At 38.6% G+C, this 17,113-nt stretch overlaps 1 protein-coding gene across 1 annotated transcript in view; it reads left to right on the top strand.

The window, feature by feature from the left end:
• Positions 1-430: 430 nt before the first annotated feature.
• LOC143032604 (uncharacterized) overlaps positions 431-17,113 on the top strand; it is a 204,340-nt gene continuing 187,657 nt past the window's right edge. Inside the window, exons 1-4 of the mRNA XM_076197475.1 lie at positions 431-559; positions 5,907-6,089; positions 6,337-6,516; positions 14,430-14,539. Of these exons, the coding sequence (XP_076053590.1) occupies positions 436-559; positions 5,907-6,089; positions 6,337-6,516; positions 14,430-14,539 (597 nt within the window). The 5' untranslated portion in view covers positions 431-435. The remainder of the gene's footprint in view (positions 560-5,906; positions 6,090-6,336; positions 6,517-14,429; positions 14,540-17,113) is intronic.

Here is a 17,113-nt window from a genome sequence, read left to right as displayed (position 1 = left end):
CAAAAAACCCTCTGATTGGCCCATAGGAATTGCGTCTATGGTGGTTGAACCTCATTGGTCAATTAACTAAAAACGTTCTCCTTCGTTCTAGGCTGAGTGTTAGAACAAATACTCCATTGAGTAGGTTTCCTTCCCACGCGTCCTCCTCAGTACTCGTCCTGTAATCTGACACTCCACGTAATCGCGGGGTGCCGTTATCCAAGCAATAAAACTATTCCCACCTTACATATATGGGAATATATGTGACAACACACACACACATATATATATATATACACATACATATATATATATATATATATATATATATATATATATACACACACACACAAAATCCATTATTTGTGATAAATTGCGTTTTCTTCTATTGCCCACTAGGTTCAATGTGATACGCTGTCAACGTCATTCCCCGACAAACCTTCCCCAACAGGATCCATGACGGAGGGAAGACCCTCGGACGGGTCCATGGGGGCTCTGGGGGTGATCAAGGGGCCCCGGCGGATGGCTCTCCACCTCCTGCTCATGGTCACGACCCTTCTTCTACGCCTCGATATTATTGGTATTACATTATCGTATTAATAAAAATAACTACCAGTGATGATTAACATTAACATGATATGACAACAAAAATAATAATACATACATACATATATATGCCAATGGCTTTTTCTCCCCTGCATCTCACCCACTGCCCTGGGTCAGAAGCAGTGAAGCAAGATACAGCACATCCACAGCAATGCAGCTTCATTTAATCGGCGAACCCCCCCCCCTCTCCGTCCATTCTTTTCTCCATTTTCTTTAACCATCTCCAATCTCCTGCCCATCCTCTCGCACCACTCCATATATGGACACATTGAACAACCAGGGCGACATGACACGTCCCTGAAGCAGTCCCATCTTTACCTCAAACCACTCGCTCTCTCCATTTCCCAGTCTGACACAGGCTCTACTACTCCCGTGAAAACTCTTGACTGCCCTTAACAGGTTTCCACCAGTCAAATATATCTGTAAAACCTCCAACAGTGCCTTCCTGTCTATCCTGTCACAAGCATTTTCCAAACCCATAAAGGTCTAAAAACATCCTTACCTTTCCCTAAAGCTTTCTCACATATCTGCCTTACACACACACACACATATATATACTCTTGTTTTGGTGGTTTACAAATCTTATGTATTATATCTTTTAATACATTTTCATCTTTTTATATACAGAAGATATTGTGTTTTGGTAATAGATGTTTACATTTTTTTTTCATGCTATCTTCTTTACTTGAGTTAGTGTTAACTTTTTCCATATCATTCTTGATTTCTTTACTAGTATTTTATATTGTAAAGCAATTATTAGTTAAAATTTACTGAACCCTATTTATTTCTTGGTGGAGGAGCCAAGTACAACAAATTTTGAAGTCTATTGTGACGTAAGCACGTACCACACATATTTTGTATTTTGCAGGGCATATATGTACATATACCTACACACACACACACACACACACACACACACAAACGACTCGGTGGCGCGATTGGTAGAGTACCCGACTGTCACTACGGCGGTTCGGTTCGAATCCTGCCCAGGGCTGAAATAATTTCAGTATCGCTGCGCTTCGAGTCGTTACTCCAATTCTCGTGTGTGTGTGCGTGTAAGGTCACCGCATTATACATAGATCGGTCATATGAGCTCTGGGCTCTCTTCCTGGAGGGAAATAGCTGTAGATCACGAGTCCAGCACGTGATCCAAAGACCAAGGTGAATACACACACACAAACAAGGCAGGCAGCGAAAAACCAAAGGCATAAAAACCATTTCCACGCATTCCATCCCTAATACACTCCACTCCCTTCCACCCTCTACCCTCCCTCTTATCTTGGCACCTTCTGAGGGAGGGTAGAGGGTGGAGGGGGAGTGGAGTGTATTAGGGGTGAAATGGGTGGGAATGGTTTTTATACCTTTGTTTTTTGGCTACCTCCCTTGTAAGAGGGAAAAAGCCTTTGGTATATGTATGTATGTGTGTGTGTATATATATATATATATATATATATATATATATATATATATATATATATATATATATATATATATATATATATATATATATATTACCCCGTCTGGGGTATTGGCTGCATGTTATTATAGTAAAGTAGCATGCAGTTTATACTTTAGGGTCTATATGGGGCGCCCCCACGGACTAAAGCTACACATCATTTTTGTCTGTGATAGAGGAAGACTGTTCATGGAGAAATGACGACACTTTTATTATACTACGACTGTACCTCCGTTATGCTGTCCCCCAACCCCTTGTTACTGTCCTGTACCATTTCACTGAATATTCATTTCCTTTGTTCGCCTACCCTGTGGTGGTGGTGGTGGGGGGGGGGATGCTGTCACCAAGTATTCCCACTTGAGTCGTACGAGGCGACAAAAAGAACGGGACGGGGATAGGACTAGGAATCCTGCTACCTGTAGCCCCAAAGGGGACATTCCTAAAAAAGTAAAGGCATAAGAGGTTCTAGGAGTTTGCCAATCAGTACCCTAATTTTGGGTTTTTTAATGTGCGCGGATGTGGTACAGATGAGAGTAAAAGGGAAGAGAAAGGCAGCATGTTTGTGAGAAGAAAGACGGATGTGTTGGCACTGAGTGAAACTACGAGTGTGAGTTTGGGAGTGTAGTTGGGAGGTTCTCAGGAGTGAAGAGAGGACGAGGGAGAGAAGGGGTGGCTATACTAGTATGTGAAGAGATAAGTAAGCGTGTAGTGGAGTGGAAGGAGGTTTCATCAAGGTTAATCTGGATGAAGGTGAAGCTGGGAAGGGAGATATGGGCTTTTGTAAGTGCATATGGACCTAGTAGTGAGAAGAATGTAGAGGAAAGGGAGGCTTTTTGGATGGATTTAAATGAGTGCATAGAGGGATTAGGGAGAAATATTAATGTAGTGGTATTGGGAGACCTTAATACTAGGGTAGGAAATGAACCAATAGACAGAGTGATTGGGAAATATGGAGTTTCAGGAAAAAATCGTAGTGGAGAGTTGATGATGGAGATGTGTCTCGAAAGAGAGTTGATGATGGAGATGTGTCTCGAAAGAGAGTTGATGATAGCAAAGACAGTTTTTAGGAAGAAAGTCAAGCATAAGTACACATGGGAGAGGTGGTGGATGAAAGAGTGGTAGATAGAGCGTTAATGAACTATATAGTGGTAACCAGGAGTATAGTAGGAAGGGTTTTGGATGTACATGTTCTAAGGGGAGACAGTGGGGGAATATCAGATCATTTTTTGGTGGAAGGTAAGCTGAGAGTGGAGGATAGGTGTAGAAAGAGGAAAAGGGCAGAAGGTAGGGAGGTACTTAAAGTGAACTGCTTAAATGAGAAAGAAAAGGAAAAGGAGTATAAGAAGCTGAGAGAGGAGTGGGAGGGAGTGAAGGATAGAGTAGAACTAGAAGTGGAAGAGGAATGGGGATGGTTGAAGGAGGGAGTCATAAGGTGTGCAAAGATGATATGTGGAACAAGAAGGGTGGGAGGAAATAGAAGGAAGGGTAGTGAGTGATGGGATGAGGAAGTAAAGAAGGTTGTAGAAGAGAGGAAGCAAACTTTCATAGATTAGTTACAAACTAAAACGAGGGAATCATATGAGAGATACAAAGTAAAGAGAAGAGAAGTAAAGAATAAGATAAAGGAGGCAACGAGGAGAGCAGATGTGAAATGGGAGAAGAATATGACAGAAAATTTTGAAAGTAATAAAAAATGTTTTTGAAAGAAATTAAGAGAGGAAGAGGAGGCGAATCAAGTAGAGAAGAAAAGGTAAAAGGTACAGATGGAGAGATGATAATGGAAGAGGAGGCAGTGAGAGAAAGCTGGGCGGAGTATTGTAGGGAGTTAGTAAATGTGAAGGTGGATAGGGAGGAAAAGGTAGTTGCAGTGGGAAGTGCTAAGAAAATGACCGTGATGAGTGAGGAAAATAGAGGAAAAATAAAGAAAGATGAAGTGAAGGCAGCTGTTAAGATGATGAGAGCAGGTAAAGCACCTGGGTTGGATGGATGCTATGCAGAATGCCTGAAAAAAGGAGGTATAGTGATGGTGGACTGGCTGGTAAAGTTATTTAATGTTTGTTTAAGAGAGGGTAGAGGCGTCGGAGGACTGGAGGAGTGCCTGTATAGCTCCACTTTACAAGAGAAAAGGGGACAAGTGTGAGCGTTGTAGTTTCAGAGGTATCAACTTGTTGAGTGTAGTTGGGAAGGCTTATGGGAGGGTCTTGATTAAGAGAGTTAGGAGAGGAACAGGAAGTAATTGGTGAGGAACAGTGTGGGCTTAGGAGAGGTGGGGGTTGCGTGGATCAGATTCCTGTGGTAAGACAGATATGTGAGAAAGCTATAGGAAAAGGTAAGGATGTATTTTAGGCTTTTATGGATCTGGAAAAGGCTTATGACATGGTAGACAGGTAGGCACTGTAGGAGGTATTGTAGATATATGGGATAGGAGGAAAGCTGTTAAGAGCAGTCAAGAATTTTTACGAGAGTAGTAGAGCTTGTGTAAGGATTAGAAATGGAGAGAGTGAATGGTTTGAGATAAAGGTGGGACTTCATAAGGGATGTGCTATGTTGCCATGGCTGTTCAATTTATACATGAATGGGCTGGTGCGATAGGTAAATGCAAGGGTGGTGGGTCAGGGACTGAAGATGGTTAAAGAAAATGGAGACAAGTGGGAGGTAAACCAGTATGAGAAATAAAATGACGCATCCCGAAGGGATTTCTTCCTGTCTTTTTTTCTGCATGAGGGGACGGAGAGAGGGAGTCGCCGATTTAATCAAGCGGCCTTGCTATGGATGTGCTATGTCTTGCGACACTGTTTCTGATCCAGGGCAGTGGACAAGATGCAGGGATGACCTGTCATCCAGGAAGTGCCAAGATAAGAGGGAGGGAAGTGGATAGAGGGGAATGGAGTATGTAGGTGATAGAATGGGTGGGCGTGGTTTCTGACTTTTTTTTTTTTTTTTTGGGGGGGGGGGGCTACCTCCCTTATATGGGAGAAAAAGCCTTTGGTATATGTATGTGTATATATATATATATATATATATATATATATGTGTGTGTGTATATATATATGCACATATACATATATATATATTCATGAAAACGGTAACTTTGAAGTCCTACATACGACAGTTTTGGTAAAAGCTCGTGGCAATACTGGTTTTTCCTGTGTACTTTTTGCGTTTTTATCTGGATGCCTGCTAGACGTGATGAGATTCTTTGACCACAATTCTATTTATTCTTTCACGTTTCGTAAACAATAAAATCTTTTGTAAACAAAACCCACGTTCCGCTACACGATGGTTCAAACTCTTATCTAAAAAAAAAAATAGAGATGTCACACCACAAAAGGTATCTGAAGTCATTATCTCGTTTTCAGCGACCTCATCATGTTATATAAAAAATGGTGAAGATTGCTGCTCAGCATGTTTGCCATGAACGTAAGTTTCTGTTAAAACTATGTGAAAATAAGAATCATTATCTACTTTTTTGGAGATGTTAAAAATTGAGTCTTTGAATTGCGTGGCTTTATAGGACTACTAGAACTCCGCACAAAGACAAGACCGACCTTTAAGTAAAAATTACTTTACTAAGTCCTACATTCATTCAATCTAATATGACTTACAAATCACACTTACCGTGTATTTTCTTTATTTGAAAATGTTCACCCAGTACAAGGATTGTAAATAATAATAAGTTCCCAGTACCAATATCGGTTGACGCGTGAGAAAGTTTTTACATCGTAGATTGAGCGACTTTGGCGCGCGCCCGCTTAGAAAGGTTAACCCCCTTGCCCTGCACTCTTATTCCTCTATAATTACTGACACTAAGAATGTATATACAGTGACTGTAAACAATAACATTACCATTATGTTTGTGTTCCAGAGACACAGGCGATCTGTCCCGTTCCGTTAGCCACTATGAATATGGACGAGGTGGAGAATCTGGCGGTATACACCTGTATTAGCAACTACAAGTGGAACACGAACTCACGGGTCGAAATTCTAACCTGCACAGATGGCATCTTGCTACAAGGGCCACAATGTGTATTGGACAGCAATCCAAGTAGTAAGTACAAGAAAGGTTTATCTCTCCTTGTGCATGTGTATGTGTGTGTGTACAAAGGTATGCTTTCTTCTGCCTGAATATGAGTATTTCCATGTATGCACAGAGTGACAGTTTGTCACAATTCTTGGTTTTGCTCTTAGGTCAGCCAGTGACGGACGTGTTTGAATAACGTCTACTTCTGGTCTTATTGCTCCCACATCTCCCGTAATTCACTCACATTCTCATCTCTTCGTCGTTTTCTTTTCAGTTCCGACTTGTAATGGCATCCCCGAAGTGCCAGAAAACGCAGAAATAGTGAGAGAATTTCCCGGAAACCTTACGATATTCAGATGCCAAGCTGACTTGAAGTGGGTCTCAGGGGAAACCCTCCGGTTCTCAGAATGCTTTGCGGGAAACTGGACCTTCATAAACGACATATGCATTCAAGGTAAGGAAGAAGTGAGGGAAGGAAAAAGGGGGGAGTGGGAAGAGAGAAGGGCGGAAGGGAGGTAAAGAAGGAAAGGACAAAGGGAAAGAAGGAAAAGATGGAAGGGAAATGAAGGAAGGAAAAAAGAAGAAAGGAAAGGAGGGTGGAGAGGAAGGAAGAGTGGGATGAGGAAGGGGGAAAGGAAAATAAGGAGGAAGAAAGGAAGGGAGGAAAAAAGGAAGAAGGAAGACAAGGTGTAAGAATGATAGGAAGGAAGAAGGAAGGGAGAGGAGATGGAAAAAAAGGAAGAATGAAACAGGAAGGTGGGGAAGGAAGGAGGGAAGAAAAAAACGAAGAAAGGAGAGTAGGAAAGAAGGAAGGTATGAAGGAAGGCAGGAAGAGAAGGAAATAAGAAAGGAAAGAAAAAAAGGAAGGGAAGGAGAAGAAGAAGGAAGACAGAGAGGGAAGGAAATACTGATCAGAAGTAGAGAAGAGAGGGAGAAAGGAATGAAAGATGGAAGGAAGAAAATAAATAAGAGAGGAGAGAATGAACAAATGAAGGAATGAATGTAGGTTGGAGGGTAAGAACGAAATAAGGAAGAAGAAAAGAAATAGGAGGGATGGGGAGGAGAAATAGAGAAAAAAAAGAGGAACTAAAAAGAAGGAAGGAAAGGAAAGGAGAAGAAGGAAGACGTATATGAACGAAGAGAGGAAGACAGGAGGAGAAGAGAAAGTAGGGAGAAAGGGAGGAAGGAAGAGAAGAGGGAAGGGGAGAAGGAAAACAAGAGGAAAAGATGGAAGGGTGGAAGGAGGGTAGGGAGGAGGATTGAAAAAAGGGAAAGAAAGAAGGATAGAAAGAAAGTAGGAGGGGGGAGAGAAGAAGGAAAGTGGGAAAGGGAGAGGGAAGGAGTGAGAGAAAAAAGGTAAGAGGAAGGAAAGGAAGAAAGACAAGTGAGAAGAAAGGAAACGTGGAAGAAAATGAGGATGGACAGAAGAAAGGAAGGGAGGGGAAAGAGAAAAGGAAAGGAGAGAAGGAAAAGGGAAATTTTGGAATGCGAAAGAAAGGAAAGGATGGAATAGGCAGAAGGAAGGAATGGAAGGAGGGAAGATGGAAAGGAAGGAGGAGAAACAGGAGAGGGGAGGATGTGTGTCTGTATTTACCTAGTTGTATTTTACGGGAAGGGGAGCTATGCTCGTCACTTCCAGTCTTCATATCTCATTTTATCTAAACTATTTCTAAATTCATGTATTGTTTTTGCACACACCACTTTCTCATCTAACTTGTTCCAACTGTCTATTACTCTGTGAGGAAAGCTGTTCTTTTTCACATCTCTTCTATAGCTGTCTTTCTTGATTTTCTTTCCGTGTCCTCTTGTATTTCTGTCATCCCATTTTATCAGATTCTCTCTATCAGTAATGTCTATGCCTTTCATGATTCTGTAAATAGCTATCAAATCTCCTCTCTCTCTTCTTTGCTCTAGTGTCTGTAGTTCAAGTTTTGCTAGTCTCTCTTCATATGATAGTTTTGAGAGTGTTGGTGCCAAATTTGTAATTGCTCTTTGTATTCTTTCAAGTTTTTTTTTATACATTTTTTTTGTACTTGGTGACCATATCGTTGCTGCATATTCCAATCTTGGTCTTATCAGGGTGATTAGAATTTTCTTCACCATTTCTTCATCCAGGTATGTAAATACCACTTTGATTGTTCTTATTAAATTATAAGTTTCTCCAAAAATCTTATTTACATGTTTCTCAGGTGACATATTATTCATAACAATGACTCCCAGGTCCTTCTCATTTTCTACTTTTTTTATTCTTCTCCCAATTTATATGATCCTGTTATTCTGTTTTTGCTTTTTCCAAATTCCATTATATTACACTTTTTGTATTGAACTCCATCTCCCACTTCCTACTCCATTCCTGTACTTTATTTAGATCACTCTGTAGTGATTCACAATCTTCTTCCGTTTTCACTTTTTTCAATAGTTTTGCATCATCTGCAAAAAAGCTATTATAGCTTTCAATTCCTTCATCCATATCATTAATATATATAGCAAACATTATTGGGGCCAGAACTATTCCTTGTGGAACACCGCTTATTACTTCATCCCATTTTGAGTGTTTGTCTCTTATCACTACTCTCATTTTTCTTTCTTGCAAAAAGTCTTCCATCCAATTAAGCAGTTTGCCCTGTATTCCTCCTTCAGTTTCTAATTTCTTAAGCAACTTCTTATGTGGTACTTTGTCAAAAGCTTTTTTTAGGTCTAGAAATGCACAATCAGCCCATCTCTTTCTTGTATTATATCTATTAGCCTTGAATAGAAACATATTAAATTGGTGACGCATGATCGTCCTTGTCTGAATCCAAATTGCCTTGGATTTAACACTTTGTTTTTTTCTAAATATTTTACCCATCTACTTTTGACAATTCTTTCACAAATTTTTGCTATTGTACTTGTTAGAGAGACTGGTCTATAGTTGGTAGGGTCTTCTTTATTTCCTCCTTTATATATAGGTACTATATTTGCTTTTTTCCAATCTTCTGGAACTTTTCCTTCTTTCAAGGAACTGTTTATTATGCTATGTATTTTGTCTGCCAGTTCATTCCTGCATTCTTTCAAAATCCAGTTTGCTATTTCATCTGGTCCATGCGATTTTCTGACATCAAGATTACTCAAGTGTTTCAATATTTCATTCTTTGTTACTTCTATTTCTTTCATGGGGGGACTTTCTCTTTCCATTCGATCTCTTCAGGTTGTATGTTTTCCCTTGTAAACACTGATTTAAAATGTTTGTTCATAATTTCCGCCATTTCAATTTCCTCTGTGTATTCAACTCCTCCTTGTCTTAATTTCTCCAAATCTTGTTTGTTTTTCAGTTTGTTTACAAATCTGTAGAATAGTTTTGGTTGATCTTTACACTTTTCTATGACATCTTTTTCATATTTTCTCTTTTCCTCTCTGCACGTTTGTACATATTCATTTCTATAATAAATGTATATTTTCCATTTTTCAGGCCTGTCTTTTTTCCATCTGGTCCAAGCTTTGTCTCTTTTGTCATTTAACTCCCTACAACTTTTGCTGTACCAGCATTTTACATATTTTCTTGTTTTTGTCTTGGGACATACTTTTCCACTCCTTTTTTGTAAATTTTTGTCAAAATATTCCATTTCTCTTCCACTGTTGTTTCTTCTTTGTATATTTCTTCCCAGTTTTCTTTTTGAAAGAATTCTCCTATTTTATCAAAGTTTGTTTTTTCATACATCATTCTTCCTTTTCTATATTGTTCATTTCTTTTCATGTATTTTTCCTCATTTAGTTCCAGTTCAATCAATATGTGGTCACTTTTACTTATTGGTGTTATATATTCAATCTTTTCCACTATTCTAGGTTCAGATGTAATTGTTAGGTCTAGTCTCGATGGTTCTTCTTCATTTCTATACCTAGTGTTCTCCTGTATCCACTGTGTCATTGTATGGTCAGTAATCATCTCAAGTAGAGCGTTTCCCCATGAGCCGTCTCCACCCTTTACTGTCATCTCTTCCCAGCAGACTTCTTTGCAATTAAAGTCGCCCATCATAACTATTCTTCCTCCATCTTCCATTATCTTATCTAATGTTATCTTTGTGTCCTCTAACATACTTTTATGTTCACTCTCTTCCCACGAGGCTGTTTTCGGAGGCACATAATTTATCACAAATTTTCTGCTCTTTTTATCTCTGTCTTCCACTTCTATCATAATCATCTCTACTGTATTCTTTCCATATGTGACACACCTCACGTTTATATCCTTCTTAGTCAGGAACATAACACCACCACCTTGCTTTGTCTCTCTGTTTCTAATCCAATAATTATATGCATCTTGTCCTACACTGTTGGGTGGTAGTGGACTTTTTAATTTTGTTTCTACAATTCCCATTATGTCCGGTTCTTTTTCCTTCAAATAATCATTCAGCTCATTCAATCCTGTTATTAATCCATCTATATTTGTGTAAGACACTCTTAGTTTTCTGCCACTTCCATTGTGTTCTCTGTTTCCCTTTTGTTTTTCTCTAGTATGTCGAATTTTCTTACTTTCATATTCACTACTCTCCAATAGAATCTCTTTTTCTCTGTTCTGGTCTCGTTTTTTTCCTTAGCTTCAAGTCTTTCCTTTTTTTTTTTCTTCCTCTCTTTCCTCTTAATTCATTTCCCTTTTTATCCATACCTTTTTATATTGTTCACTTGTTGCTAGTTTCCCTGTTTTGGATAAGATATTCTCTGCCGTCGTTTGTGACCTGAATCTAATCTTAATTGGTCTGGTCTTATCTGTACTATACTTTCCGAGCCTAAACTTCTCTTCGATTTGTTTCATTATTTCTGGTTCATCTTCCTGAACTAATTGTAGTTAACTGCTTACTTTTTCATTTTCCTCTTTGATTCTTGTGGTTCTATCTAGGTTATGTTTCTCTTCCATTCCTAATATATACATTTCTTTTTATCTGCTAAGTCTCTTACTATATTCTCCTTCTGTCTCATCACTTTAATAACTGAGTCTTCAGTTTGTTCTTTCATTTGCTGTTTAATTATGTCAGTAAATGCAACTTTACTGTTTTCTTGGATTGTCTTCCAACCCTTAGCTTCTTTAGCTATGGCCTCTTTGTTTTCTTTATTATTCCTCTTTAATTCTTCATTCTCCTCTTTTACTTCTTTTAACTGTCTTTTTAGTTCTTCTATTTCCTTAGTTAAGTTTTTGTTTGCCTTCTCTAGTGCTTCCAATCTTTCAACCCTTTCTGCCATTTTTGACATTTTACCGAACCTACTCTCCCAATGTTCGGTCATTTGTTCAAGTTTTTCTTCGAGTCTTGCCAGTCGGGGGAGGTTGGTATCCGCCCCCCCCCTCATTAAATCCATGGAAATTATTATCCTCACCTTCTATTGTGCTACTCATATCTATGTTTCTAATCTTTACATTTTTGTTAGACATTTCGTCGTCACTAAATTGGTCCGGCCCTCTTTTGTTTACATGGCGTCTGCCTGCCTGGACCAAGTCCTCTCCTTCCTCATTTCCTTCCATTTCCCTCAGTTATCCCTCCCCTTCTCCCTTTTCCTCACCCTCCCACTACACCACGAGCAATCCCCCCCTGTAAATACAATAGGTACTTCCTTTGCTTTGGGATCCACGAAAATTTAACTTTTTCTTCAGACCGTCCTCTACGCCGTCCATCCGATGAAGTGTGTGTGTGTGTGTGCGCGCGTTTGTGTTTATATTTGTGTGTATGTGTATGTCTATATGTGTGTAAGAGTATACCTGAGGTTAAAGCTGAATTTTATGGTTGTTCAATATAACAACCTGAAGAACAAATGCACAGTAGCCATGAAATGGAACAAGGTGACACGATTTTTGTGCTTTACCTCTACTTCTGCCTCCAGCATCTTTTGGAAATGCATGTACGGCGTCACTGGTAATGATATCAGTATTCTTTTCAAAAGAAATGCCATGTGAGGACGGAGCATTTATTGGTGTAACGTTTTACTTATTACAGCCTCATCAAGCGCATGATAAAGCTCTAACATGCAAAACGTCGTAATGATATAGGCTCCGCCCTCATATGGTGCCTATTTCTGTAGGCTTTTCAGCAACTGCAAATTACATACAATAGTATTCCTCTTTGCACATCAAATACACACAGAAATGGGAAACTTATCCGAATAAATTTCAGAACTAGTAAAAACAGTGCTAGTAGGCAAGTTCAAATGAATCTTGTTTCAGTACAATTTACATACATCAACATGGCTCGTAGTCAAAAAGAGAAAACAAAGATGAACATCAAAGTTGTGATGATGATGATGATGATGATGATGATGATGATGATGATGTCACTTATTTTTCGGTCTTAATTATGTCATCCATTGACATGAACATTACGTCACAGTTGTCTATTCATTGGTGTCCAAAGTGGAGTGATATAATGACATACACATAAGGAAATGGAATAGGAATTTGGATCTTGTATTTACATGAAATCCGTCTCATATTTTTTTCTTTGGGGGCTTCAATCATATGAAATTTTATATTTACACACACATAGACACATACAAGTTGTAACCGTACATGAATTTGAGTCTAGGTGTGTTAGAAAATTAGAGAATAGGAGACGGGACCCAACGGGTGTTGCTCCTTCCTTGTCTATTACAATTAGGAAAATACACACACAAAACGAGGGAGCAAAATACCAGGTTTACCAAATATAAATGTAGAAGTGAGGGAAGTGCTCAGTCTCCTTGAATCATTGGATGTGACAAAAACCACAAGACCTGACGGGATCTGAAACTGGATACTTAAAGAATGTAGGGAACTACTATCGGACAAGATCCACAGTCCTATTATATGTTCATTGAAGAAAGCCATCGTGTCACTTGATTTAAAAAGGACAAACGTGGAGCCAGTTCACAAAGGCGGAAATAAGGAAACGCCACTAAATTATAGGCCAGTATCACTAACCAGCACAATTGTGAAATTATGTGAAAAGATTGTGAAAGATCGATGGGCCAGATATCATGTGATGATGAACATTCTGACAGTCAATATTACTTCAGATTTAGAAAGTCATATGTGTCGAACCTTTTAAGCTTTTACTTGAGAGTGATTGATATGCTGCAAGAAAGGGGTGGGTAGACTGCGTGTACCTGAATCTAGAGAAGGCATTTGATCAAGTTACTCACAGTTGACTTATGTGAAAATTGGAGCATGTACGAGGACAGAGAGGCAAACTATTAGAACGAATTAAAGTCTTTTTGAAGGAAAGATACATGAGAACAGTAGTAAAGACAATATGTCAAGCTGGAGAGCAGTAACGAGTGGAGTTCCACAAGGTTCAGTGCTTGCACCAACACTGTTTTTTGCCTATGTTATTGACATGATGGAAGGAACAACAATCTATGCCAGCATTTTTGTAGATGATGCAGAAATCATGAGAAGAATGAAAAATGTGGAGGATGGTAGCAAATTACAAAAAGATCTAGGTACTATTTTTGCATGGAGCCAAGAATGGGAAATGAAGCTCAGTACAAGAAAATGCACAGTACTGAAAATGGGCAACAGCGACAAAAGGCCATCCTTAAACTATTCCTCGGGAAGCAAACATATTACAAAAGCAAAAGAGGAGAAAGACGTGAGAGTGTTGATAAAAGACAACCTGTCACCAGACAGACATATCAGCAGGATTATGGGAGAGACATATGGACTCTTGCAGAAGATCAAAGTGGCGTTCCAATATATGGATGAAAAGATGATGAAAAAATTAATCAAAACCCTGATACGTCTAAGACTGGAATATGGCTCAGTAGTATGGTCTCCACACAGGGTGAAGGATATTAACAAGACTGAGAAAATACAAATGGCAGCAAGCAAACTGGTCCCCAACCTAGCAGATAAACCATAGGAGGAAAGACTAAAAGTACTGTGTCTGCCAACTTTGAAATATTGAAGAGAAAGAGGTGACATAATTACAGTGTTCAGGTCACTAAAGTGGATAGATTGCATTGATAGAAGAGATCTCCTCATTAAAAATGGGAGAGCTTTAAGAGGTCAATCAAGAAAGACCACATGTTGAAAGGATGTGAAGATATAGTTTTCCATTTAGACGTATAAATATGTGGAATAGCTTAGAAGGTGATATAGCCCAAACTTAAACAATACATGAGTCCAAATCGAAATATGATAGTTGGAAATCAAAGATATAGATTAAGTTGCAACCCGTATACGAATATGAGTCTAGGTATGTTAGAAAATTAGAGAATAGGAGACAGATCCCAACGTGCGTTGCTCCTTTCCTGTATACTACAATTAGTTATACACAATTATGTAAATACACAAATAATAACAGCAGCACAATAAACAATGGCAACCGATATATAATCATCCTACATTACAATCCCTTTTGGCAATTTCAGACAACCAAAGTGCACCAAGAACTTGCGAAGATGTAGCCAACATTGGGCATAATGATAGTCATCGTTACTACATTTTCCCTACTGGCAACTATCATGACACTCCTATAAAGGTTAGTGCTATTCTCTACTAATAATCTGTATGAGTGTATGTATGAGCATAGTGCCAACAATATTTCACAATTACTATCTAATTCTTTAGTCGTCCTACCATCGTTTCATGGCCCCACATGTTCACATATATTTAACAATGTTATCTGTCACGACCCAGTTCGGACAAATGAGTGTTCAGGCAAGATAATCAAACTCCTCGTTAAAATTGATTATTTAAAAGAATAAAAATAAACACATACAACATAAAAGGACACAGAATGAAAGTATTCAGGCAGGATAATTAAACTCCTTGTTAAGATTAATTATTTACAATAATAGAAATAAACACACCAAACATAAAAAGGCACAGAATAATAAAGAATAACAATATATGTCACATGAATTATTAGTGGATAATTAATTACCAAGTAGAGTAGCTGGGTGTGCTCTTGTATGCAGCACGTAAGAATAGGTGGGCAAAATGAAGTCTTGATTATGGTATAGACGAGTCTTGATTCTGGTTGCTAGAAGTTGCACAAATGGAAAGTCGTTTGGGCCGCTCTGCAGTTTCGGCAACAAATGGGTTGTTTGAGTAAACGCTCATGCACGATAACTTCTGGTAGTCAGGAACACGTAGATTTTTTTAATGTTTCGCTGTCGAGAAATAACAGAGAGGGTGTGTCGAGTCGCATTTAGTCCAGCAACAGTTTGGAGATATCCAAAACAATTCGGAAAACACTAAGGCTTGGCACTTCGCGTGGAGATTGGGCAATCGCTGTGGTCCAAAGGACTTGTTCAGCGAAGTTGTCGTAATCAACGAATGTAGAATAATTTCTACGTATTCAGATGGCCCTGGGCGTCTGCTTCTTTTCTTGTTTTCTCTGTTCTTTTCGCGATCTGGTTCTCTCTGCTTCTCTTCTCTATTGACTCTCTCGGGTCGCTCTCTGCTTTGGCTTTTATAGCCCGGGAATGGGTGCTTACATTTCCGGGATGTCAAAATGTATCCACAGCAGATAGTTTAAAAACCTCCAACCAATGGGAAAGTAGGACACGCTTCCGCGCCAAATTATGTAACGTTTCTGAGCTTGGTGTGATCTGACAGAATTTATAAGCGCACCCTCAACAGACAGGTATTGACCAATGTTTAACAATTAACATATATATTATGAAATAAAATCTATAGAACACAAATTATAACATACACTACACATATTCACGCAAGGCATGCCTTAAAAATATAAACAAGAGACTTTATTCACACAAGGATGTGACATTATCATATATAAGTAATCAGCTCAATTAAAACGTATAAGTAAAATCATTAGATTAACTAGATATACAAGAACACACCCCGTGCCCTTTTATTAGCTCTGGTACGATAGCCAAAGAATATTTCTTCCTTAGTCACTTTGCCAACTGACTTATCGGCCATATATGCATACATTCCTGAAATAAAGTCTCACATATATGCTAACATACGCTTATATTTTTCATGTTGTGGTTTGAGGGATACACTGACAAAGCATCCTAAACAATCTTTCAATCTACAACGAGGTCGCATGAAGAAAAAGTTTATCCACATAAATTTTGAAACTTCAAATTGTACTACATTGAAATGACTCATCTCGATGATTGTTCCATTCACCGATGATGCGCTCGACAAAACTGTTTTTACCTACTTTTAGGTTAAACCTACATCATCGCGGTTTGAGGCCAATATTAACACAAAGTTGTGCATGCAAAACACTACCTTCAGTCCAGAACATATTAGCTCAGTGCGATTTAACTTCCTCCAAAGTTTTCTGAGCAGACTGAGGGAAAATGTATATTTAGATACTAAGAATTATTTTTCTTTAAGGTAATTAAAAGAAAACAAGTGAAACATAAACAAAATATTTAAAAAGGTGTCCACAGTAGACATAATATTATTTTTACTCATAGTTAAAGGTAAGATCATGCAGTTGTACAGAATGCAGTCGACTGATTTATGAAATTTTTGGCTCGAAGGCCAAGCGCCGGAGCCGGTGGGCCATTGAGCGCATATTTATCTTTTAGATTAAAAAAAAATTATAATAATAAATAAATGAAAAATAAAATAAAAATAAAATTCAAGTAAAACAGTTAAAACATTAAACATTCACGAACAAACATCAACAACATACACTCACAAGCATTCATATACACAATTTTAAATTTCATAAAATAAATTTGTCTTTTAATTATAAACTTTAAAACATTTTTCACACGAGCTTCCTCCCCTAAAATTTCTATATAAGATAAATCTGTTAAAAATTTTGCCCTGCGCTTATCAGAGAATGCAGGGTACTGAGCTAAAATGTGTTTAATTGTTAAAACTACTTGGCAAGTGGGACATTGGGGGGGCCGGCCTCTCTGCTCCACTTGCCATCAAAAATCTATGAGTGATGTAGGAATGGCCAATTCTCAATCTTGTCAAGACAATGCTTGATCTTCTGTCCAAAGGAGGACACTTCCAAGGGTTCACCAAGGGGTGAATCTCTTTTAGTTAAGAACTGCCGTCCAGCCTAGTCCATTCTTCCTGCCACTTCCCCATTGTGTAACAGTGAATTACTCCT

Source organism: Oratosquilla oratoria, chromosome 14 (assembly GCF_046742065.1).
Source record: "Oratosquilla oratoria isolate Oo_2021 chromosome 14, ASM4674206v1, whole genome shotgun sequence".
In the NCBI taxonomy this organism is placed as follows: domain Eukaryota; kingdom Metazoa; phylum Arthropoda; class Malacostraca; order Stomatopoda; family Squillidae; genus Oratosquilla; species Oratosquilla oratoria.
This window is presented reverse-complemented; position numbering and strand designations above follow the sequence as displayed.